General features: G+C 37.5%; 1 protein-coding gene across 2 annotated transcripts in view; it reads right to left on the minus strand.

The window, feature by feature from the left end:
- The window catches only part of DMD (dystrophin), a 1,630,689-nt gene that overhangs the window by 1,358,353 nt on the left and 245,020 nt on the right, over positions 1–27,316 (minus strand). For both annotated transcript variants that reach the window (XM_047076051.1, XM_047076052.1), the window contains exon 13: positions 2,320–2,443. In XM_047076051.1, the coding sequence (XP_046932007.1) occupies positions 2,320–2,443 (124 nt within the window). The remainder of the gene's footprint in view (positions 1–2,319; positions 2,444–27,316) is intronic.

Below are 27,316 nucleotides of genomic sequence, written 5' to 3' on the forward strand. Positions count from 1 at the left end.
AGGAACTAGGAGTCTGGTAAAGTCCCATATTGTGCCTTAGAGTACTGATTCACAAATCTTTATGTACCAACAAATCACCTGTGGATCTTGTACAAATGGAAATTGAGCCATTGGGTCTGAAGTCACTTATTTCTAATAAACTCACAGATGTGGCTAATATTGGTTGCCCAGGGACCACTTTGAGTAGAAATGTCCCCTAGAATTCAACTTTTGAGTAAGTGCATTATGTTGATTATATGGATAAAACACATGGCTAATAGATAAGGAAAAATTATGTTAGGTTAAAAAGTACTTAAAACTGAACTGATAATGTTCGAGGATATTCTAACTAGTTGAAAACTCATGAAAGTAATACCTGAAGAAAGAAGACAAGAGAAAGAAAAAAAAAAGAGGGTAATATTTAGCCATTTTTAATGGACACCTAAAAAAGAATACCATTCAAGTTCATGAGACAGGCCGCCCATGTATTCAAAGTAAGTTACATACACTGACAGGTGAACAATTAAGAAAACTAATGTACGCTTAAACTGCATATCCATCATCATTACTATGTATTTCTCTCACGGATTTTTAATACATATATATTATATTTAGCCTGAAGCAAATGTCTAGGTAAATCATTTCATGCCCTATTTTAGTAGGCAATTAAGAATGATGTTGTTATTTCTGAAAATGAGAGAAGTTGATAAAGGTGACTCATGCAGCATCAGAAAACCACTCATACAACATTGTACTTTTTTTTTTTTTAGTACTTTCAGTCTGTCATTGCTGACACTATTGATTAAATGCAAATTGCTTCTAGGTAACCATATGATAACAGGAAAATTTTGAATTTATATTCTTGAAATGCTGGAACTCAATTTTGCTGCTTGATCAGAGCTGTTTTAAGATACAGAAATAGGATGACAAACAGATAAGTAGATTATTAAGATAAATTTAAAAAATTTAAATTAGCTAATAAAATGTCTACCCAAGGTGACTTATACTCTCAGTGGCCAAATTTGTCACATGAACTTTAAATTGTATCTAGAGTTCATCTTCTCTAAGTAATTTTCCACTCATAGAATTTCCCTCCACAATCCTAACAAATAATATACCTCCAATAAGTATACATTGAAATAACACTATTTTGCTAATTTTCTACCATATATACATATATTATGCTCTAGTTTAATTTTAAAGCTAAAACATTCATAACATAATCATAATGTTCATTTCCTGAAATTGTTTATAATAGTCTATTATTATACTAAGAACATTGTATATAACTAATAATGCATTTAAAATAACTTTCCAATGTATAAATAGTTAACTCTGAGACATGTTGGTGGAATAATCTGCCCCCTCCACCTCAAGCAGCCTAAAAAATAGATTATTTTCTCCTAGAAGAAAATCCTTTCTTGCTCTCCAAATGTTCCAATCCCACAGCAAGTATTAGCTTGTATCTAAGAAAGTGTTGTATTTGTAACAACCTAAGGGAGTTTGTATTGTATGAAACTGACTGCTCAAAACATAAAGCAGAGTTATCCACTCATGTGACCTTCCTATAGCTAAAACTATTTGACATTCAGAATATTTGTTTCTTTAGCCTGCCCACTATGGAGTATTTACTGTGACTGTTAAAACTCTCTGACAAACAATTGCCAAAATGGATGTGTTATAATCGTGAAGTTGAAATATCAAAGTCCTGATAATGTCCTTGAAGATGAAGCAGCACTTATTAAATTAATAAAAATCCCTATTGTGAAGGACACAACTATGATGTCTCAGTAGAGAATAAAAATAGCAAACCACCTCTTGCTATAAATAAATACTGAAAAAAGGCTGGACATCTTTTAGTTATGGTAATGCAATACATAAATATCTGGAAAATGCAAATCTGTTATGACAAGTACTAATGAGTATAAAGAATAACTTTTGGATGATAGCGAAAGCATAAATAGGGTCCTAAGTATATTTAAGGGTCTATATACTATTCTGCAAGCTTGCAAACTCCCAGCCTTGAGGTGACAGAACAAGACATGAAGGAAAATCAATATGAGTTCATGTTATAAAATTGTAAACTTACAGCTAAATAATATAAAAGTTAAAGAAGGCTTATGAAAAGCAATCCTGCTTAGTCACAGCACAACCAGGAAAGATTTCTCTATGCTAAACTCTGATTCTGCTTGATATGCTAAACATATGTTAAAGATATATTTAAAAGGACTATATCATACTGCTTTAATCTTTTCAACTGATAGAATGAGACAGTACAAAGCACAGAGTTTACAAGCAGCAAAACTTAGGAAAATACATAAAATTTAATGCATAACCTACATTGACTTTTTCTTTAAGGTCTGAGAAGTTGCCTTCCTTCCGATAGATTGCAAATTCAGGACTCTGCAACACAGCTTCTGAACGAGTAATCCAACTGTGAAGTTCAGTTATATCGACATCCAACCTAAGACAGGAAAAAATAAGGGTCATTATTTCTTGATTATCTCTGTCTCCTGTAAGAAAAAAAAAAAAAAGCAATCTATTCACATTACCATTCTCCTTCCAATCTGAGACTCCTGCCTGATGCCCCTGTTCCTGTTAATAGCACTACCATTTCCCTAGTTAGGTAGGCTCAAAATTTGGAATTAGCTTTGATCTCCAGTCTTATGATCGTGGAGTTCATTTTATTAATTGCAATGTAGCAATTGCCTCCCTACAGCATCTCCTATAAGCTATCACTCAGCCTCTGTTTGAATGTTTGCAGTGGTTGAAAAATTACTACTCCCCAAGATAACCCTCTTTCTTTCTGGAAAGTACTTACAGTAAACAAGTAATTCCGGTCAGTAGCTCCCATTGAACCATACTTGGATATCCATGCCTTTATGCAGTCTCCACCAATACAGACTCTGAAATGGGCTCTGTGACTTGCTAAAGCAAACGGGATATTACTAAGGGTAACGCAAGCAGAGATTTGATAGCTGCTTGCGCTGTCAATCCTGTCCTCTTAGAACATGCACTGAAAATGCAACTGTAACCTCAGAATTCCAAAGCCCCATTAAGGAAGCTCAATCTAGCCAGGTGGAGAGACAACATGAATGAGAACGAGGCACCACGCGTGTGAATAAAACTTTCACCTGTTGACCCATCTCAAACACCATTGAATGTAACCAAATGATTCTCCAGCTGATACCAGAGCATCAGAACTACCCAGAGAACCCTGCCCACATTGCAGAAGTGTAAGAAAACATAAAGAACTGTTGTTTTAAGCCACTAAATATGGTGGGTTGTTATGCTGCAATAGACATCTAATCACATGCCCTAATATTCTTTGATCTCCAGTCTTATGATCGTGGAGTTCATTTTATTAATTGCAATGTAGCCCTAATATTCACAAACATTCTTTTATTGCAGAGACCTATGGAGTCAATGGGATTTAATGGTTGGATCAGGTCATTCAGATCTAGTTAAAGCAGAGACTGGAGGAGAGTCATGGATGGGTTGCAAGGGTGGAGGATGTCTGTGCATCACTTGAAATTCCAGGCACAATTCTAAATGTGTGTGCATGTTTTCTTGAGAAAGAGTCCCTAGATTTTATCAGCACCTGTAAAGAATCTATGAAAAGAGAATTTAGAAATCATCTAATCCAAGTTTATTAAAACAACAGGCAAACAAAGTCCTCAGAAAAATATTTACTCGTATTTCATAGGCAATTTGTGAAGTAGAACGAAAGTACAGATACAAAATTTAAGACCCCAAGTAATGTACTTTAATCACCATGCTGTATCTTCTTATCCAATACAGCACTCAAATAGGTGAAATCAACTCTTTAAAACCCCTAGAAAATATCTGACAGTATCCTACCCTACTTCTCATTACTTCAACAGCTAATTCCATGGCTTGCCAGTCTCTTACTTAAAATTTGGTTCCTGAAGAGATCATGTGAGTAGTGTTTAGTACAATCAGGAAAGAATACACAATTATCTTCTTGGATATGCAGCCTATGAGTTCAACCAATGTTTTGATTTCCACATTAGACTTTTAACTCACACTGAAATTAAACTGAGCTAAAACTTCCCAGAATTTTTCACATAAACTATCACTAAACCAGTTCTCCATAATCACAAACTTAGAAGCTGATTTCTTGAATTCAAATTTCAGGGCTTGAAATCATATAAACCTGATAAAATTGTGCATATTACTTGCAGGCTACTGTTTTAACATTAAGCTAATACAGAGCTTCAGAGAGCACAAAACACTTCCAAAAACATATTCTCTTTTTACGTTCTTAAAAAAGCCTGTGGTAAGTTCTTATTAATCTCTCTGCTCATGTAAGGAGATGGAAGCTCAAAGAAATTGAACTAATGAATCTCAGACTGTTAGTACCATGGAGAAGGAACTTAATTCATCTTGTTTACCGTTATATCCTTCACCTCAAAAAAGGCCTGGTTCAGAGGAACAAGTATTTACTGAATGAACGTTACCCAACTAGAAACAGAAGGAACAGAGATTTGAATTCAGAGATTTCGACTCCAATCCCATGTCACTGAAAGTCAAAACTTTTATATGCACGTGGACTGTAAATATTTATGGATTTTTATTTTATCATACATGGTGATTCTTATCTTCCCTACATTTATTTTTTCTCCCTATAAGTTCAGTTATTGGGTTTCCTATTTCTTCATTCAAAATGGTGATACTGAAACAGAATCCTCTTGCAGGCTTCTTAACATCTCTTTTTCTCTCTTTGATGTTAACTCATTAAATCAAATCTTCGACTCTGGTCATGTAGCCACCTACAAAATTCAGTGCATGTTTTCCATAAGAATGTTTCAGAAAGCATTTTTGCTTTTCCTTTTCTACAGTATAAACTTCACTGTTTCTATCTGCCTGCAGCCATTCACATGCTAGTGCATGGGGCAAGGCAGAAGTGTTGAGATGTTAATACCACTAGGGTGAACTGAGGGTTGATGGGGGGTGGGAGTGAGGGAGGGTGGGTGATGGGTATTGAGGAGGGCACCTTTTGGGATGAGCACTGGGTGTTGTACGGGAACCAGTTTGACGATACATTTCATATTAAAAAAAAATACCACTAGGGTGACACCAAGTGAGAGCTGGGAATTGGTAGATAAATATTCCAGCTCCCTTGCCCTTCAGCATGACCATCATGATCAAAGTTACACACAGCGCCTCAGAGGGTTCCCAGAAAGACTCCTCTCCAGTTGCCTCCGGCAATAACCCATGTGTGTACCCTTTATTTTTTTCCTAACCTCACTTCTCCACTTTGCTTCCAATTCTCCCATAAACTATTTGCACCTAGATATTTGTCTCCAGATCCACTCCTGGGGGAATGCAATGACCAACAGCCTCAAATGAACCCAGAATTCTGCCATATTTAGTTGTTTTCAACTTGAACTCTGACTCTCCACAGGAACTATTTTAGACTTTTTCTAAAGATCTCAAAGCACTAACCCATCCTCCTTCTCCAGCTATCCACAGATGACATTTTTTATTACACCAAGAAAAGTGCAGCTATCAGACTAGAATTTCTTCCACTTCCTATATTCAAATATTCAGTCTTATCTGTGAGCACCCTTCTCATTCCCTTCTCTTATATTTGAGCCACTTTCCCTTCTTTATCTAGTCAGTCCCTCTACCTGCATTTGATACTTTATTCTCTTTCTTCTTCTCAGGCGTGTGAGTCTCTCAAATTTTTGTTACCTGTCTACCATAAATTCACCCTTTCCCTTTCAAGTGAATTCTGCATACAGAAATTTAAACTTATTGACTCATACAGTCAATACTTTTGAAGTAAACTCTCTCCTGACCCTCATATTCCCTTGCAGCCATTGTCTTATCTTCTACACAGGCACATTTTTCAAGAGTGATGCAGTTTACTGTCAGTCTTCCACCTCCTTTTCACTCTTTCCACTCAATGTTGTTTCTCACCAAAAACATTGCTTAATACAGCAATCACATCACTGAAGCCCACGGAGAGTTTCAAGTTCTTGCTATGTAGCAACACTTAACACTGTGGACCACACTCTCCTCCTTTTGCCTCCATACCACTCTCTTCTACTTTGTCTTCTATTTCTATGACACTGGTAATTTTTTTTCTTTGCAGGCTCATCCTTCTCCACCCACTCATTACGTACTGAAGTCATCAATCATCTTTTATTCACTATATTACTCTCTTTCACTAGCAATCTATTCATGCTCATGACCTCAATGGCAAGCTATAGGTGTCAATGACTCTGAAATATGTATCTCTAATTCAAGCACTTCTTCTGAGCTCCACAGCTCCATAATTCTAACATACCGTCTCCACTTGCTTGCTGTAAAAGCTCCTTCAACATAAAGTGTCACAACTTATTGTTTGCTCTTTTCCCCCAAACAGGTACTCTCCCAGTGTTCCTCAAATCTGTGAATGGCATCACCATCTGTCATCTATAACATCTTCCTCTCCTTACTCTCTCATAATCATTTGCAAAGCCTAATCCATCATTCTATTTCTTCTGAATGTGTCTGCTTCTCATGGTCTCCACAGCCGGTACCCTCATTCACCTTGCCATTAAATGTAATCAAACCTACTGCAATGGCCTGTCAACTGGCTCTGGAAAACCTTTCTAGAATCCTTCCATCTACTTCATGCATTGCTGGCAAATGGTAAGTTCTAAAAACATATCTGAAGGCACCTGGGTGGCTCAGTAGGTTAAGTGTCTGACCCTTGATTGTGACTCAGGTCATTATCTCACGGTCATGAGAGCAAGCTCCATGTCAGGCTCCGCACTGGACATGCAGCATGCTCAAAATTCTCTCTCTCCCTCTCCCTCTGCCCCTCCCTTACTTGTTCACTAAACAAAGAAACAAACAAACAAACATATCTGATTATGTTACTCTCATCCATAAAATCCCTCAAAACTGTGCATTTCTCTTACCATACAGACCACAATTTCAATACAGTCCTGATCTGGCCAGAACAGATTACTTAAGCTTATATTCTATTTTAGCCTTTATTCAAACCCTTCTAGAAACAAATCTCACTTGAAGTTTTTTAGGGAGCGCAGAACCACACTTTTGTCCCTACTCCAATGAAGTAAAATACTTCATTGACTCTTCCTCACCCAGCCATTAGAACATTTCTGTCTTGGAAACTTAGCTGCTTAGCATAATCCACTTTGGCCACTTTGGTCAAACTTGTCCCTTTTCCTTGAAATCAGTGTGACCCAATTACACACCAAATACACTCTGACTCATAAAGGTGAGATATAAATATCAACCATTCACTGTCCAATTTTCCACCTACAGGTCCACGAAACTAAAACTTAACTAAAGCTACACGGCTGGCATTACAGCTGGGAGAGATCTGCTAAGACCTATGGTGGAGAAAGTTTTCTACCAGCCAGTCCTGGAATTTACACTGGTCTTGTTGACACACATGTTATAGTTATCATTTACCACCACCTCCAATCCATTTCAAAAAAAGCTATGTATTCAATTTGACAGTAAATAAATGTCATTCAAAAAGAAATCTTCTAAACACTTTTAGACATGTGTCTTTAGGAAGAATGTGAAACTGTGTATGTTTCCTTTTAAAACAAATATTTCCCTTCATTTCTACCACAAAGTTTACACTAAGTGCTTACTATATGCCATTGTATTAACCTCCATAGATAACAGACATAAAAATGCATCCATCCACATGATCCAAAAGTGTAGTTTAGTAAACCACCTATTTGACAAAATAAAGTGCTTTAGACATTGAACTGGGGCTCATATCACACTGTGACTTTTTTTTTTTTTTGGATAATCAAAAAATACCTTTTCAATGAATTAGGATTAAATCAGCTTCTAGACTAGAGGCTCTGTCCAGTAAATTGGTTATCTGCACACAATGAAGGCTTCGTGGAGTCAACACCATGGTAACCATCTGCTTGCTGCCCAGTCTGCAAAGATTTTAAGGGAGGACTGGCCACCTTTGCACAGAGTTCTGACAATTCAGATCAAGTGAGGCAACAGGATGTGAAATTCCAGACAGGTCTTTCCTCATTCAATTTTTTTGTTTGTTTGACTTGATAAATTTGGAAAGAGGATGCACAAGGTGTCTGAACTCCTCTTTTACATAAGGATCCTTCAGACAGTGATTATACTCCTTTTTTGATATACAGGTTTTTTAAAAGGGATTTCAATTTTTTCAAGGGCAGTTGTGAGTGCAGTGCTTTACCTAAGAAACAATGTCTATTCATAGGCACATAGGTTAATATGTTACACGTTCTTTCTGAAATAGAATGAAACGAAATATCAATGAGTTTGTACTATTCTCAGCAGTTAGACTTTCTTTTTCTCTTTCCTTTCATGATTGTGACATCTGGATTTCTTTGGAAATAGGTGGAAGCCAAACCTAACTCTTACATGATTTAAGCTCTGAGCTATTCCTTACCTGATCCTTTTTTGTGCTTGTTTTTTTTTTTTTTTTCTGTTGCTATCATTTGGCCTTGTTGCTTCAACTATACCTCTGATTTGCTTAAACTTTCTCTGCCCCAATGTAATATACAGTCAGATTCCACTCCACCGTCTGTCATTTGACACCATCCCTTAGAGTTCTGGGAATTCAGCCGCTAGCACTGTCTTCCCATTCCAGTATTCTGCCAGTAGTCATTCTCATGTGTTGATACCAACAATGAGGATGGAAGGGTGAAGGGGAAAGACAGACAATTTCAAAAGGCCTCCCATGCTCTTTTGTTGAGCGCCAACATCCCACATTCAATGCTTTAGTCTCAGTGACATGACTGCTTTTAGCAAAATGAAGGTCGCCTTCTTGGCTCCTACTCAGATCCTGGCCTCTAAGTAGCAACTGCACATTTATTTTATTCCTTATCAATTTGGCAGCTATTGCATCATCACTTTCTGTGGTTTGTCCCCTAGTTTTCAGTACTATTAAATATTTTTTCAGACATTTCAGCCAATATATATGGCACATTAACAAACTCCCCTGATTTAAATACATACATGTTCATAAATAGGGTGCTATCTGCTCTTCCCAGCATTTTGCCAGTGGTGGTTTCTTTAATTTGTTTTAATATTTATTTATTTTTGAGAGAGACAGACAGAGAGAGAGACAGAGAGAGAGAGAGAGAGAGAGAGAGAGAGAGAGGGAGAAGAGGGAGAGGGAGGGAGAGAATGACCAGGGGAGGGGCAGAGACAGAGGGAGACACAGAATCCGAAGCAGGCTCCAGGCTCTAAGCTGTCAGCACAGACTCCAACGCAGGGCTTGAACCCACGGACTGCAAGATCATGACCTGAGCTGAACCTGGATGCTTGACCAACTGAGCCATTCAGGTGCCCTAACCAGTGGTATTTTCTACCATGCCCTGTACTACCTGAGGCTGGGTATTTAATCACCAACTAAAGATATGATACAGATATAAGTCATATCTGTATCAAGAAATGCCCTCAAGAAAAAGACCGAAAAATTATTTTCAATACCATATTAAATCTTGGATGCTGTGTATATATTTCTTTTTTCATTAAATCGTTCATTTCTATGAGTTTTTTCTTCACTTTGAAAACTCTCATGAAATCCTCATTAATGAACTGATACATAGTAAGTTACTCATAATGGGCCTCTACACATACTTCTGTATGTTATTACAGACAGAATCTACCCCTTAAATCCAGTCTATCTTAATCCAACTTAAAGTTATTTGTATCTACTGAGAAATTTATGACTTCTTATTCTCTCTTTACAAAATTATTTTTCTTCTACATCTGTTGATGAGTACTCTGTCCTCCATTTTCCAAGCATGTTCTAAATAAAACCTCATCTTTGCTATTATTTATGATTCACATAAAGTAACACTGTTTTCTTCTTTACAAAGACACTCATTACACAACTAAAAGTTCTAAGATCCCATAGATCCGAGAAGCAGAACTTTCAATTTTTATTATTTGCAAAGGATTTATTACTGAAACAAGGTCATTATCTTTTTTTTTAATTTTTTAACGTTTATTTATTTTTGAGACAGAGAGAGACAGAGCATGAACGGGGGAGGGGCAGAGAGAGAGGGAGACACAGAATCGGAAGCAGGCTCCAGGCTCTGAGCCATCAGCCCAGAACCTGATGTGGGGCTCGAACTCACGGACTGCGAGATCATGACCTGAGCTGAAGTAGGACGCTCAACCGACTGAGCCACCCACGTGCCCCAAAACAAGGTCATTTTCAAAGAGGCCTTCCATTTTCTGGAAGTTTCAAACTATCAAAAACTATGTGCATATATACCAAATATTCAGAAGGTTGAAGTTTTCCCTTAATTGTATTGTACAAATGGACTCTACTTTATCCAGTTAAATTTTCCATAATGACAATGCAAATTAGATCAGTTACATTTCCTTATGGTCAAAATTGGGACACGTGTGTGTGTGTGTGTGTGTGTGTGTGTGTGTGTATACAATATATATATTACAATATATATATATTTTTAAAAACCCACACAAACACATCCAAAAGAACTAGATAAATACTTGCACTTTAAAAAGTTATCATTTTTGGAATGTTTGATAGTATGTCATCTGGTGAAACTTGTGCTGTATGATAATTGTGCTAATTATGTCAGAAGAGCCTCTTAATGGGCACTGACTGTATTCTGTTAATTTTCTGTACAGTGACTGCCATATGAAGTATTAAACTGCACACTTACATAAACTGTAATCCAGTCACTTTCAATATACCATGTGGTAGTCATCATTCCCAAAATGTGTAAACTTTGAAAATAGAAATTCTCCAAGCTCCCAGACATATCTAATTTGATTAGTGAGCTAGGCTATGCATGGCCATTTTACATCTTTAAACATCTTTGAACAGAGAATTTCATAAAAAATCATGAGCCTCATCTTGAGAAGCCTGAAAGTAGTGTTGACTCTTGAGCATATATGTAAATTTTAACTAGCTAGAACATACACTTTCATGCTTAATGGAAACAAAAACTAATGCTCTTTTTCACTGGTATTACAACGTGGAAGAAATCTTTTTGGAAGTGAGGTAAGAGTTCAAAATTTTGTTTTTTATATTTTTAATAATTACCTTCCTCAGAGTTCTGGAAAATGAGAAAACATTTTAATTCCATATTGATGTATGAGTACTCTCCTGACCCCAGACCACGTGATGAATTCCTATCCACCTTTGAGATTCGGTTCACGATATACAACTTCGGTGAAGGTTTTCTTGATCAACCTCTCCCTCCCCTTCCCATTTCAGCTTTCTTTCTGGGAAAGCTGGTCCCTCCTTATGTTTCCACATGTTACTTGCTTTCAAAAACTAAATAAACAGAACGCAAATTCAATTTGAATCAGAGAGCTCTAATAAAATATCAGATGAAATTCTGTATAAATTCTGTTAGTGCTAAAATCAAAGTATTTTTAAAACTTTAAAATGTGTTGAGTACATGGTAATTATTATACTTTCATAGTTACATGATATTTTAAGGGGGAAAATCTCATGTAACCAAGAAAAAACAAGTCAACATTTCAATAAATACCTCCTTGAAACCAAGGTATTTTGTGTATGGTACAGACACACAGATGTGTGTGTTTGTACAGTGTGGGTATGTTTTTTTTGGGGGGAGGGAGACAGGGCCACATGAATGCCTTATAGGTTTTGAATGTGTGTGATGTATGTAAGTGTTTGTACGTGTGTATATATGTGTTTTAAATGTAAAAACTAGTGCGCAGTGGAAGGTTACTGAACTGAAAGTGAGGTATCACAGGTTTTAATCAATCATCTTGACCTGTATGGTGTTTTCTTAGGCAAATGACTCAACTTATCTGATCTTCCTTTAAATTACAGAAGTTAAAAAGCTTTTTTTCCATCTAACTGGTGTTAAAATAGAAATGAACAAATACTTTTTGAAATTACTCTTAACTGTCTTTAGTTACCTCACTAATTAAAGCAATTGTGACCTGAGATACAAAGCTGAGGTCAGCTTTGCTTACATTGCAACATTTATATTCCAATTATATCCATCTGTTTATCTAGCAATCAAATTAAATAACATCTAAGGATGTTATAATTCCTAGTTATAATACGAACCCCATAAACTGTTCTCAACAGTTCACACAGACCTGAAACAAAATATGATGAATGAGAAAGGGCACTGTCCTCAATTATTATAAATTCGCTACATTAACAGTTCTATCAAATAATCTACTTTCCTTATGTTTGCATGATCTTATTTACAAGCTTAAACGTATTTCTAGTTTTATATGTGTAACTTTAAATGCATCAGTCATAAAATAATATGTTTCCGTACCATAAAATTTAATGATTCCAGATTGTGCAGAAATGCATCTTTAAAAGATACTAAAAAATCAATTTCTATGTAGTTTACCTTGTCCTAAAATATGCCTATTTAACATGTGCTTCAAAATCTGAATTCTAAACCCAAACAGGAAATTTGTCTTGAAAATTGTGCACCTTGTTCATTGTCAATTATGCCAAAGCAAATTATATGTTTAATGTGTATCAAACAATGGCCTTTTAAAATAGATGCCCTCAGATAGAAACCCCAATTATTTAGTATTTTTAAGCTACAAATGCTAGAAAACTCCACGAGTTATCTGTCACTGATGATACTCACCTTTGTACCTCCTGGACAGCCGACTGCACTAAACAGAATGAAATTCCTACAAAATTTTGTTTCTCTGCAAAAAGTAACACTAAACTAAAATATTTGAAAATCTTGCAGAGAAAAATGACTAAAATAATCTTAATTGGGTAACAAACAGATCCCAATCATTAAAAAATCTTTTGGCCATATGTATTTCTAAAACATGGTAGGGTTGCAAAGAAGTCCATCTCACCTCTCTCAATATAACTTTCAGGAAAATATACCTTCAAAACCGAGGATATCCCCCCAATTCTAAGATGTCAGAACCAGATTAGAGGAATGAGGTTTAAAGCCAAGGAGCGGACAAGCATGTGGATGAAAACTGCATGACCCAGAGGATTGGAAATAAAATGTGGCTTAGCCACAGACGCCTAGAGCCTATTTTTCATTTTCAGCAAATTGAAAGTCCCTTTGAAACACAGTTCTGTGCAGTGAAATCACCTTAACACAGGTTAATAGAAATATTCTCTTAAGTGATAGATGAAATCTTCTCATAGTAACAAATCTACGATCATACAATGCAACACGCTCAAGCGGAAAACTCTGAGCCATTTATTTTAAAGTTAAATTTGATGTTTATTTAAAACAATAAAACCAAAAAAAGCTGTGTAAACCCTTGGGAGAAATAAATGTGGGTCACTAGAGGGCGCACACTCCCTTTCACAGCTTGTCTGGTCCTCAATTTGGCTTCTCTTTTATTTTCTTATCTACATAACGATAACATGGTGACAAATGGATTTTTCATGGGAGTTCGCTTACAGAAAAACATAAAATGTCCAAAGATATAGATAAAATGGTATAAAAAGAACATGTTAGTAAGACACTCTCAGATACACAGTTAAAATGCCTTCAGCCATTTTAATCCACACACCAAAGTATCTTAAAGCCATAATACACAAATTCCCCTGAGAAAATGTCTTCAATTTGAGGAGACAGGCTTAATGCAAATAATAGAGTAGCATTTTCTGGACTTTGTAACCCAAAAGGTTTTGCCCAGTTCATTAATTTTACCTAATTTTGGAATCTTTATAAATAGTCACATACTCATGCCCTATAAATTTGCTTACAATTACACTCCTGCATATCTAGATGTTAATTTTACATTCAGTCACATTCAAAGAAAAAGGGAAAAACAGCATCTTAAGCATCTTGTTCATGTCACATACTTTCATAAACACACAAAATTCATCTCCCACAATAAGAGTATAAATTATTATAATCTTAATTCCATAGATTGACCATGAAGAGAGAGATTTAGAAACCTCCTCTACTTTCAACACACAATGAAAAATGGAGTTAAAATTCAAAACCAGGTCTGTCTAAATCCAAAGATTTCCACTACACTACACTTATTTTTCTTTGCTCCAAATGAAAAGAAAAAAAATTAATTAAGGAGAAGTCAGTATGAATTTTCTGTTCATTGCTATATAGTAAAGTCTGGTAGTTACTATTGTGCTACTTTAGATGATGTCAAAATTTGATTGGAGTCCCAAAATTTGATTGGGACATTCATTCTCAACATTGTCATTAACCTTAACTACGATCTGTTGCTGCCTAACTGATAACACCTATCGCATTATTAAATGGTTGCCATTCCCAGTTTATCTTTACTTTGGAATATTCCTTAATTGCCTAAAATCCCCGAATTTCCAAACTGTTGTGTATTCTGATACAAAACATAGACGATGGGGTGTCTGGGGGGTGCTCAGCTGGTTAAGTGTCTGATTCTTGATTAGGGCTCAGGTCATGATCTCATGGTTCATGAGTTCAAGCCCCGCATCAGGCTCCACGCTGATAGTGAGGAGCCTGTTTGGGATTCTCTCTCTCCCTCTCTCTTTGCTCCTCCCACCTCTGAAAAATAAATAAATACAAACTTTTTTTAAAAGCATAGATGACAAAGGTTGTTACGACAATGGTTAGCATTAGAAGTCTTACACTTGGACCCCCTTTATGCCTTGATACTAAAAAGACACCTATCATTGAAAAAAATTGTCTCTTCCCTGAAACTGATCTCTGCATATAAAGATAGCCAAATGCTCCAACAGGACCCTAGAGTCTATGAGACTTCAGAATGTAGAACAGTCATAATCTAGGATAAGAACACATTTTCCATACACAGACCTCATCTCAATAAATTCTTAAACAGTCTCAGGAAAACTTTTAATTTCAGCTAAATAATTTGATGAAATCACCTTTAACTTCTCATTTCAAAAGATGGCATGACATAGAATTTAAGAACGCAGCATCCTGTGCTCGATGCCTGGGTTCAAATCCTGGCTAAACTGCTTCCTGTAAATTTTGCAAGCGTGAACAAGTCACCTGACCTTTCTGTGCCTCATTTGTCCCCTTGGCATATTTGTGTCAGCTACTATGATCACTGCCTTCCATGCCTCTTACTGGGTTTAAGCCAGCACCATGCTACTTTTCACATTATCTTTTCAGAAGACACATGTTTGTTGTAGTGTTTGGTTAAGCACTGGTAAATTAGGGGTGTCTGGGGGGCTCGGTCTGTTGAGCAACCAGCTCATGATTTCGGCTCAGGTCATGATCCCAGGGTCTCAGGACCAAGCCCTGCATTGGGTACCACACTGAGCATGGAGCCTATTTAAGAATCTCTTTCTCCCTCTGTCTCTCTCCCCTGCTTGTGCTTTCTCTCTCTCTCTCTCTCTCTCTCTCTCTCTCTCTCTCAAATAAAATTAAATGAAATTAAAAATGAAAACAAACAAAAAAGAACTGGCAAATTACAAACTATTATGGTAACCACAAGAATAAAAACTGCATCTGTATCTTGTAAATACTGCTGCAATAAACATAGGGGTACAGATATCTTTTCGAATTAGTGTTTTTGCTTTCTTTGAGTAAGTATACCCAGTAACATAATTATTGGATTATATAGTATTTCTATTTTTTTTTCTGTTTTATTTATTTGGGGGGGAGAGAGCACAAGTCGGGGAGGGGCAGAGAAAGAGAGGGACAGAGGATCCAAAGCAGGCTCTGCACTGACAGGGTGATAGCAGTTCTGTTTTTAAGTTTTTGAGGAACCTCCATACTGTTTTCCACTGTGGCTGTATCAGTTTACATTCCCACCACTAGTGCATGACCATCCCCTTTTCATCACATTCTTGCCAGCACTTGTTATGTCTTGTCTTTTGTATTTTATCCATTCTGACAGGTATTAGGCAATATCTCACTGTGCTTTTGATTTGCGTTTCCCTGATGATTAGTGTCCACTGATAGACAAATGGATAAGGAACAGGTGGCATATATATACAATGGAATGTTACACAGCCATAGAAAAGGATGAGATCATGCCATTTGTGACCATATGGATGGTCCTAGAGGGTGTCAGGCTAAGTGCAATAAGTCAGACTGAGAGAGACAAATATTATATGATTTCACTCATATGTGAAATCTAAAAACAAGTGAATAAACAAACATAAGGAATATAGTCAGTAATATTATAATAGCGTATCACAGTGACAGATAGTAGCTATACCTGTGGTGAGCACATTATAACTTATAGAGAAGTTGAATCACTATGCTGTATACCTGAAATGAATACTGCACTGTATGTCAACTATACTCAAAATATATATATATATAAACTGCAAAGGAAGCTATAACAAAGACAATAAAACAAACAAATAAAAATCATCAGCGGTAAAATAATCTCATCTATTGCACCCTTTATTGCAAGAAAAGGCAAACTATGGCCCACAGGACAAATTTGGCCCACCACTTGGTTCTGTAAATAAAGTTTTATTGGAACATAGCCATACTCATTTATTTGCATACTGTTTATGACTGCATCTTCACTAGAGAAGCAGAGTTGAGTACTTGCAAAAGAAACCGTATGCTGCTCAAGGTCTAAAATAGTTTCTGTCTGGCTCTTTAGCGAGCAAGCTCTCCCTGCTCTATAAAGTTGAGATGATGTCCCCCAACACTCAGAGAGGGTCAAAATGGTATGGTTCGCAGCAGCTATATTGTTTTGCTCTGTCTCAAAAATGTTCATTGGCTCTCCATGACCAGATTAAAGTCTACATTCCTTAGTCTGGCATCGAGTACATTTTTTACAAGCCAACTCAACCTACCTTTTCAACCTCATCTCTTATTTCCCTCTTTCCAATACCTCATACTTCTGCTTTAGGAAAAAGAAACACAACCCTGTGTAAACGCCAATTGTATACAGGTTTGTAGGACAGCTTGCATTTGAATTATCCTTTCCCACCTCACCTTGATGCCAACACGCCCCTGTCTTTCAAATGTCCACTCAGATGCTAATTTCTCTGAGCTTTCCATGTTCAACTCCCAGCAGGAAGTAAACTTTTCTTCCTTCAAACTTTTCTAACACCCTACTGGTACTTCCTCGTGACATAGCTTATACTAGATTGTAAACTTAGTGAGGGAAGGACTAAGTATAGTTCCCAGGTATAGCAACTGGAGTGCCTTACAAATCATAGCAATTGACGAGATATTAGTTGAAAGAATATGAAAATTAGCAAGAATGCTAACTTTGCTGTCACTATATTCCTGAAACACAGTGGACTCATACTGACTACAGGAGTGTTCAAAGCACCCCTCCACACATTGGATGGTGCCTTGGACCCTATGGGAGGTAATTTAAACTTTAAATACTCTCACTGTGAAAGCTCGCTGAGTTTAAAGGACTTCAACATGCTTTTATGTTGTGGGTCTTTAAAGTTTAAATAACTTCCAGTCAAGGTTCAGAAACTATCTAGTGCAATGCAGAAAGCCATTTAAAACTGACGTGTACTTACTGCCCCACTGCCGTTTCCTTGGCATCATGAGTTGTTTCAATCCAAGTACTTCTTTTAGTGAGCATTTCTATCAACTTTGGTTAAAACACAAAGTAAAACTCACTGCTCTACAAAGCCAAGGCCTTAGCACAGGCAGACATAATAAAACGCCAGTCAATGAGTGACCTAAACAACAGCAATTTATTTTCTTAGAGTTCTGGAAGCCGGAAGTTCAAGATCAAACTGCTGGCATGGTCACTTTTCTGGGTTGTAGATAGTCATCTTGTCACAGCATCATCACACAGCAGGGAAGAAGAGAGCAAGCTCTCTGCTGTCTCTTCTTAGAAGGGTGCTAATCTCATCATGAGGGCCCCACCCTCATGACCTCATCTAAACTTGATCACCTCCCAAACACCTCGTTTCCAAATTCTACCAAATTGGAGTTAGCCCTTCAGCACATGAAATGTTGGGGCGGGGGGACACAATTCAGTCCGTAGGAGCTAGGTATAATTTTATCTGTGTGCGATGGCGTGATTTATATTGATTTATAGAGATACAAGCTCCTGACCAGGGAAGACAGAAGAATAAGAATATTCTCAGAAGATGTCAGAACAAAAATATTCTCTATTCCAACACAAATGTAGTAATGGGAGGATAACTATTCTAAATTAGTAATTGGGAATTCAGCCTTCTCCTGGGAAAAAGATGTATTATTTTTACCTCAACAGTCAACAAGACAGGCACACATAATCAAATCTTCCCAGTGTGAAGGCAAACAGGAAAATTCATATAAATTCCATTTCAGAGATGAAGAAATAGATACTGAGTGAGGTTCAGTGACTTTCTTTAGTCACATAGTTTCTGAGTGGAAGATCCAAGGTCAGAACAAACCTGTGCAGTCATAGGCCCATTTACTCTCAGATCCGCTCACCACATTTCTTTTGCCCTCTCTGTATCTGAGGGACCTACATTTCCCCCCATTGCCTGTCCTCTGGCTTCCATTTAGGTTTGTTCAATTGAAGGCACTGGCAGAATACATAAAGAGGGAAGAAAGATGTCAAGGTGTTTTGGCTTTGCATTCTACTGTTGGTGGTATTTCTACAGCAGCTACATCTCCGTTGTGGCTTTAATTTCCTTTAGATGGCTCCTCCCTCCTTTGATCCAAACTCTTGCCTGGCTGTCCTGAGAGTGTTAGCCCCTGTTGGAAGGCTCCAGCTTTGGGGCTTTGGTAACCTCCTCTCCCTGCGTTGTTCCTCAAACTCCAGACACGCTAGTGTTTTGGGTTGCTTCCCTATCCCAGTTACTTCCCAGTTTTCTACCATCTGCTTGGCCAATTCCCTGTATTAGGTTTCCTCTCTCCGAAACACCTAGAATTGTTTCTCTTTTCCTGATAGGACTCTGACAAAATATCCACTTAATATCCAATAAATATTTAGTGAATACCCGTGATGTGCTAACTTCTGGGTTATAGCTGTAAGTAAGGAGTTGAAAAGAAAAGGTTCATGCCCTCAAGGAGGTCACTGGAGATACAGATATGCAAAACCAAAATCATCACAATAGAATTCTGCAAGTGCTTTAATGGAAGTGTTAGTAAGGCTGAGAAATGCCTGGGAGAAAATCTACTTAAGCTCATTGGGGAAGCAAGGAATGTGAGAGGTGGAAAAGGCAAAGTAAAGACAATCTTAGGTAGAGAGAGATAACAGTAGGTGCAAAGAAAGAGAAACTTGAAGCAACAGAGAGCATTTTGGAGATCAGAGAGTGGTTGATTAAAGCTGAGGAGAGGGCAGTGTCACTGGAAAAGCAGTTTGTGGCCAATCTGTGAACTATTTGTTAGTAGTCTGTGGCAAGAAAAAGTCACCAGAGTATAAATCAACCACGGCACAAAGCATACTATTCCATCTGATTTCTTTTTAATTGCACAACTTTCTTGACAAAGGAAGCAACGCATTGATTTACATTCTAGCCCAAGCTCCTTATCTCATGGTGCCCTGGTAATAAACAGCTTGCAGACTATTTTGAGGAGCAGTGGCATATAAAGAAATGGGCAGGGGAAAAGGGAGTGAAGCTGGAGAGGCAGGCAGCTAAAGATCAGAAAGGAAGTTTTGTGCTATGCATTTCAAGGACTATGGGCAGAGAGCAATGATCTAATTAGAGGTGCATTTTAAGATGGCCCTCAGGAGGCTGTGAAGTATATGAGGAAGAAGGGTGAATGTAGAGGCAGAGGGATCAGTTACAAATTTCATGCAGAAAATGATCAGAGACTAAATTAGGATGAAGCCTGTATATGAAGGACAGGCTAAATTAAAGAGAATCTAATGGGCACACTTGGAGGGTTTTATTGAGGGGGCAGGTTTTAGGACCACTGGAAATGGTTGCACAGGTTGTTCACGGCATAAGGCCACAAGGCGCTGCTCTCAGAATCGATGATGTGAATGGTGCTCTCTAACGTTGTGCAGTGTATACTGTGGAACTACATCTGAAACTTCTGTAAGAAGTCCAGGTGCAAATGTCCAATAAACATTTGGATCATATAGATAGGAACATCAAGAGGAGGGAAGTCAAGCTGGAGATATTAATTCAGAAATCATCCGCTATAGATGGCCAATAGACAGAAGACTATAAATGAGACTGCCCTGGGAAAGAACACGTTGTGAGAAGGAAATGAAACCAAAATTTGAATCTTGTGGAGACTATTAAAGAGATAAGACGAGGAGACTGAGAAGCCACAGCAAGAAAGCAGAGAGGAAAAAAGAAACAGGAGGGAACAATGACCCAGAAGCCAAAGGAGTGGAAAATTTCAAGAAGGGACTAATCATCATCACTGTCAAGCACAGCACGAAGGTCAAGAAGACAAGAACTGAAGAGTGACCTTTGGAGTCAGCAATTAAGGAGCTCTCTGGTGACCTTGCTGAGGTCAGTTTCAGTGCTTGGTGTAGGAAAGGGTGAAGGAAAGAAACACAAGTAAGGAAAAAAGAGGTAGTTCAGATCCTCTGATTAAAAACCAACTTCTCCTGGCACTCAGCTATGCTTCTTCTTTCAGATGAATAAATAATAAATAGGACTACCATTTCCTTCACTCAGGGAACAAATAAAACAGCATGTCATGGCTCTGGGAATATGGCCTCGCCTTTCTCTCTGTTGGCATCCCTGTATGACTTGCATTCTGGAAGAGCACATTTTCATACACCTGCTGTAGTTAGATATCCAGAACTATGTAGACTATTTTATAGGACCACTTCCACTATAGTGCATTTCAGTTCTTAACATGTATTGGGCATGTACCATATAGAAGACCCCACACCAGGTAAGGAGTGAGGTATGGACCCTGGCCTAGTGAAGCTTTAGGTCGAGTGGATCAAACAGGTATATGAATAGATCATTTCAACATAAAGCAATAGGGGTGTCACAAGATGGATCAGGAGCATCACTTAGCCTTACTGGGAATTAATGGTTCCTATCAGTGAGACTGGTTTGGGAAAAAGAATCAAGAGTCAGGTTGCAGCTGCGATGATGCTCAAGGGCACTGATTTCCAAAAGGCGGGTCCTGAACCAGAAGCATCAGCATAACCTGGGAACCTGTTGGCAATTAAGTTTCTCAGGGCGCCAGGGTGGCAGAGTCAGTTAAGTGTCCAACTCTTGACTTCTGCTCAGGTGATGATCTCATGGTTTGTGAGGTCAAGCCCCGCGTGAGGCTGTGCACTGACAGTGTGGAGCCCACTTGGGACTCTCCCTCTTTCTCTGCCTTCTCCTACTCATTCTCTCTCTCCTTCTCTCTGTCTGTCTCTCTCTCTCAAAATAAATAAATAAATAAACTTAAAAAAAAGAAATTAAGTTTCTCAGGCACCACTCAAGACCTAAAGTCACGGAAACTCTGATAGGAAGAAGCAATCTGTCTTTTCATAAGCCCTCCAGATAATTCTGATTTATGCTAATATATAAGAAGCACTGTTTGGGGGCAATGGTTCTCAAACCTTAAGGCTTACCAGAATGTCCTGGGAGCTTGTAAAAGATTCCTAGGCCCACCTGCAGAGTGTGTGATTCAGCAAGTTTGGGGCAGCCCCCTCCAAATTCGCATTTCTAATATGGTCCCAAGTGATGCTGCTGTTTCATGCACTGCACAAACAATGTCACTTCTCTAGGTATCCTCTGGCCCTTTAGTTTGCCTCTAGAATTCACATTCCTATATTCTCCAAAACATATTTATTAAGTTATTCTTGACTTATATGACAAAATAATTTTAAGAATCTAAAGTAGGTGGTGATCTTTTGGAATATCCGAAGATGGAGTGTAAGGTTTCTATTCTTCACCAAAAATAGTTTCTAAACTGAAACCTGAGTCTATGACCAAGGTCATTTGACTCCAATACATAAAAAGAAGCAAGCCATTGCAATTCTAACACTGGAATAGAAATTAGGAGACTCAGCAGTAGTCCTTATTTTGCAACTGAAAGCAAGTTATTTAACCTTTCCGGATTTCAATTAACCTGTAACTGTAGACAACTCCAGAGTCTCATCTCCTTAGATAAAAGATGCAAAGTTTCATTTTTTTCTGGATCCTGCCTAGGGGCAAAAATGTTATCACTGAGACCAACACCCTGAGTATTTTAGGATCAAATTATCATATAGAAAATTAAAAAAAAATAGCTTAGACATATTAATTATCTAGTTAGAGTCTTGAAATAAACTAAATTGTTTTAGTTTATCACTTCCAGATTATAATTTGGGAAGCAAAGTTCAAATGAATATCCAACACAAAAATATTTTAGGCAATGATCTTATAAAACTGCAGAAGGGGTCTTATCTAACACTTATCTAACTTCCTTTCAATGCTGTGACATAAATTCATGTCAGGAAATGGACATAAAAAGAAAGAAAGCAAAACAAAACAAAAACAATTAAGCTGCAAAATAAAACTAACTAACTAACTAACTTACTAACTAGCTAACTAACTAACTAACTAACTAACTAACACAGGCCTGTAACTGACCCAGCAATTTATTCTGCCATTTAGTAAGCATGCAAGGAACAGTCAGAGAAAGCAAACTGAAGACTCAAGTCTGCTCAGCCAGGAGAAGATAAAAAGACTAGGTGAATTTCGATATTTACAAATGTCTCTATACTCCTCTTCAGGTCAAAGATACTCATTTACTAACACTATACTTGGGCAAATTATCTTTATTGAGATAGCATTTACCTAAAAAAAAAGATTCAATTTGCAGTTGGTTTCACCTGGTTGATGCAAAAATGTAAATGAAAGCTGTTATGAACGTCTTTTAAAAGAACTGCTACATGATTAGAAACTAATCTCCTCAATAAATTCCAATTAACTAGATAATAGATCTAGTTTTAACATAGTCTGAGTTCCATACTCTGATAATTACCTATATGTAAAATAATATCACTGAACCGCAGGGATAATTTACTTTTAAAAATAATTACCCTGTGACCCAACATCATTAACATTTTTGTATATCTTAGTGTGAGGAGGACAATTTATGCAGTAAATACAACAACAGTAGAAACTGTGTAATTATTAAGGAATCAACTAAACACATCTTAGATATTAAAAACAAAACAAAACAAAAAAAAAAACAAGTGTGGTACAAAGCTGAGTCTTAAATCCTTTAACAGTTGGGAGTAAATGACAATGTCCTAATGGGAAAAAATAGAATTATTAAAGTTTATTAGAATGTTCATTTGTTTATTAACAACCATTCCATGAAGAACCAGGCGAAATTCTTAAGTGCCAAGGAATATAAAATGTTAATCATCACAATTAGTTGAACTATATTTATTCACTCTTTCAACAAATATTCGTTGACTACTGCATGCATGGTACTATATATATGGGATCTAAGTAAAATATAAAGGAGTATAATAACAGGACCCCTTTGTTGTAAGTGGTGATGAGAAAAATTGATGTGGGTAACAGTAAGTCATCTACCAAAAGAAGGTAATGTAATTTACTGGCTGAAGTGGAAAGATGCTGGGGAAGCTAGAAATAAGAGTGGTGGGAGATAATATTGAATATCGTAAGAAGTGAGTTATGTTTTATTTTGGGGGTAACTGGAGTTACCACAATCTCAAGTCTGGAAGGTCAGCATAAAAGCCACATTTTAGATACATTAATTTGATGTGGATTAATCAGAAAGGGGGCAAGCATCACAGCATGGACATATATGGACATATATGGCTCATATATGGAGTTGGCAGTTAGAATGATTGGGAAATAACTGAAATGCTCACTAGCCCAATAGTATAATGCAATAATAATAAATAAGGGACAAGACAGGAGAGCTGAGATTGACAGAAATGGAGAAGTCGGGTGGTAAATTTTGTTTTCAAGAGGAAGATGAGAAGGTAATCTGTTGTTATATTCTTTAAGTTTGAGATGACGTTTATTATGGGATTTTTTTTTTTTACCAATAGCACATGATCACCGTTTCCACCCCCACCCCGACTGCCGCCTTCATCACCATCACCACCTCTCCCACCACTGTCTCCACCACCATCTCTCCCACCTCCACCACCTCCACCACATCCACCCCTAACCCTTCCATGTCCACCATATCCAAATGACAAGAAAAACAGCTACTGCATTCGCTGAATTCTTACTACCTTACAGGCACTATATCAAATGTTTCCACTTCATCCTCAGTATTTTATAAAGTGATGAGAGTGAATTTGAGGCACAGGTATTAGGTAATTTGCCTGGAATCATAAGCTTATAGTTAAGACAGGCAGGTTTCAACCATGAGTAATTCTGGTTCCAAAGTCCATGTTTTTCCCAATATTGGCCACTCCTTTGGACATACAGGCAAGACATTTTAAGAAGTAAAATATTTGCACAATGTAAAAGTTGGTGTAGTTAAACAGAGGCGACAATGGTTTGCATTTGATTAAAAAATACTGACACACTGACTAGATGCACAAGTAAAGTACATAGTTTTAAAGATATAAACATGAGAGGGCCTGAGTCGGTTAAAAGTCGGTTTAAAGATATAAACATGAGAGGACATGAGTCGGTTAAGTGTCCGACTTCGGCTAAGGTCATGATCTCACAGCTCTGTCAGTTTGAGCCCCACATCAGGCTCTGTGCTGACGGCTCAGAGCTTGGAGCCTATTTCGGATTTCTGGGTGTGTGTGTCTCTCTCCCCCTCCCCCACTCATGTTGCATTGCCCTGTCTCTCAAAAATAAATAAACATTAAAAAATAAAAAAAAATAAAGATATAAACATGAAATTTAGGGGAGAGAGTCAGATATGGAGCTGTAAGTAAGATCTCAGGGTCATTCACTTAGTGCCAGACTTGAATCAACATAAAGAAGCAATTCAAATGAAATCAAAAAAGCAAAACACATGCATTTATGAGATGCTACAATAGTAATTAGGCAAAGGTACAAATCAAGCCAGTGGTAGGTGCAGAACTAGTTGTGTGTCAGAGAAAATGAAAAAGGAGGTCATTTTTAAAAGATGAGCATTCAAAAGATTGTCAAGACTACCATCTTGACAGTTAAGTGCTAGTGGTTCTCACATGGGACAAGAGACAGGCACGAGCTATCATGAAGTTTTCAGTCATGTTTGTATGATGCAACTAGAACCATTACACTCTCTTAAGCAGCTGTCATCCTGTAGACAATTATCAGTTATTGATTTTTTTTATTTTTTTAAAGTTTTTTAACGTTTATTTATTTTTGGGACAGAGAGAGACAGAGCATGAACGGGGGAGGGGCAGAGAGAGAAGGAGACACAGAATCGGAAACAGGCTCCAGGCTCCGAGCCATCAGCCCAGAGCCTGACGCGGGGCTCGAACTCACGGACCGCGAGATCGTGACCTGGCTGAAGTCGGACGCTTAACCGACTGCGCCACCCAGGCGCCCCTATTTTTTTAAAGTTTTTTAAATGTTTATTTTTTGAGAGAGAGAGAGTGTGTGTGAGTGGGGGAGGGGCAGAGAGACAGAGGGAGACACAGAATCCGAAGCAGGTTCCAGGCTCTGAGCTGTCAGCACAGAGCCCGACAGAGGGCTTGAACCCACAAGCTGTGAGATCATGACCTGAGCCAAAGTCAGACGCCTAACTGACTGAGCCACACAGGCACCCCAATCACTTATTGAATTTAACCGTCCTAAATGTTCACGTGTTTCTGCTCTTTGTTCAGTACAAATTTATTGATCTAGAATCTTATATAAAGCATCCATCTTATTGTACTGTCCATATCTGGACATATTTGACAGTGAAAGTTGGTCTTACATATAATTATGATATCACAAAACATATAACCTGGGATGGATTTAGGGAAACCAAGACGTAAGATCACGTTAATCATTTATCTACTGAAGAAACATATTCCTACCCAGTCTAGCTTCTGTAGTACGCTACCTCAGTTGAGATCCTGGCTCAGATATTCTATAGCAGTGTATAATAGTAATATTAGCCATACTTATCTTGTAGGGTAACCGCGAAGAATAAACATGCTATGCAGATAAAGCATTTAATCTAGCACTGAGCACACAATAAAATCATAGGTAAGTGTTAGCTTTTATTTAAGTAATACATTCTTTATGGTCCCAATTGGTCATCTCATTTCAGGCACTTATAAAAACTGCTGAGAGGATAAGATGCGAACAGAATTTAGGAGACAAAATATTTCACCACTAGCCACACTTTCCTGAAAACAGAAAGCAATCAGAACTTATTTTCTTTAACCAAATAACATTCACCAAACAGAAGCCAAGAATATACTTGGCAGGAGCCAAGAGAGAGACGGACATGAATCAACTTGTTCTGCTGATTTCTGTATTAGTAGAATGTTGAACACATTAGGAGGGTAAGACAACTAGGTTTCCACACTGCTCTGCTTAGAAAATTGGTGAAGAGCTGTTGAGTTGTCGCAAAGGATCCATAAATCCATGTCTCCACTAAGCACTGTCTGGAGACACATGTTTCACATGACGTGAAATTGATATCCATGCTATTAGGTTCATAAAATGCAGATTCATTAAAAGCTTTATAGATTTGTTTCTGCCATTATGTTTTTTTTTCCATCAATGTTAAATTTTCAGCTACTATTAGGAGTAGATCCTTGAAAGCTGTTGCCCCAAATAGAATGCTAATGCTTAAAGATTCAAAGAACCATTTACCTGGAATGAGGGTCAGCAAACTTCTTCTGTGAGAGGCCAGATAGTAAATATTTTAGGCTTTGTGGGCCATATAGTCTCTGTGGTAATCACCCAACCCTGCCCTTGTAATGTTAAAGCAACCACAGATGATGTATATATAAATGACTGTGGCTGTGTTTCAATAAAACCTTATTTATGGACACTGTCACCTGAATTTCATAGTATTGTCACATGTCACAAAATATCCTTCTTTTGATCATTTTCAACCATTTCAAAATATAAAAAGAATTCTTAGCTCATGAGCCATACAAAAACTGGAAGTAAGGTGGACCTAGTCAACTGGCTTTAGTTTGCTGACCATTGGATGAGAGGATTCACCCAGCCACGCAGATACAACCAGGGAGAAAAGCCTAGCAGTTCACTGCGGGAATTATGACAGGTTACAAATCACGGATTAAAAGAGAAGTATCGAAAGTCCCAAATAATGTACTTGAGTAACTTCTCTAGGTGTTTTTTTTTTTCCTTTGTCTAGAACATCTGACATGCTATTTTTAGGTATGTGTTCTTCTTCTCATACTTCTATACCCTTGTATACATAAATTCTAATGTCAAGTGTTCCACGCATTCCTAAACATATGCTGCTAAGAAACATAAGGCAGATTTTAATGTTCTTTCTTAATCTTAGAATGATAATAATTGGAAAGAAAAAGAAACTGTACCCTTTTATGACTTTCATGGTAGTTCTGCATTTATGAAATTTTATTCTCATCATTTTAATATACCCAAGGATGTACATAATACCTA

This window comes from Lynx rufus, unplaced genomic scaffold (assembly GCF_022079265.1).
Source record: "Lynx rufus isolate CCGP_SWC_20201006 ecotype Redwood Valley unplaced genomic scaffold, mLynRuf1.p SCAF_14, whole genome shotgun sequence".
NCBI classification, from domain to species: Eukaryota; Metazoa; Chordata; class Mammalia; order Carnivora; family Felidae; genus Lynx; species Lynx rufus.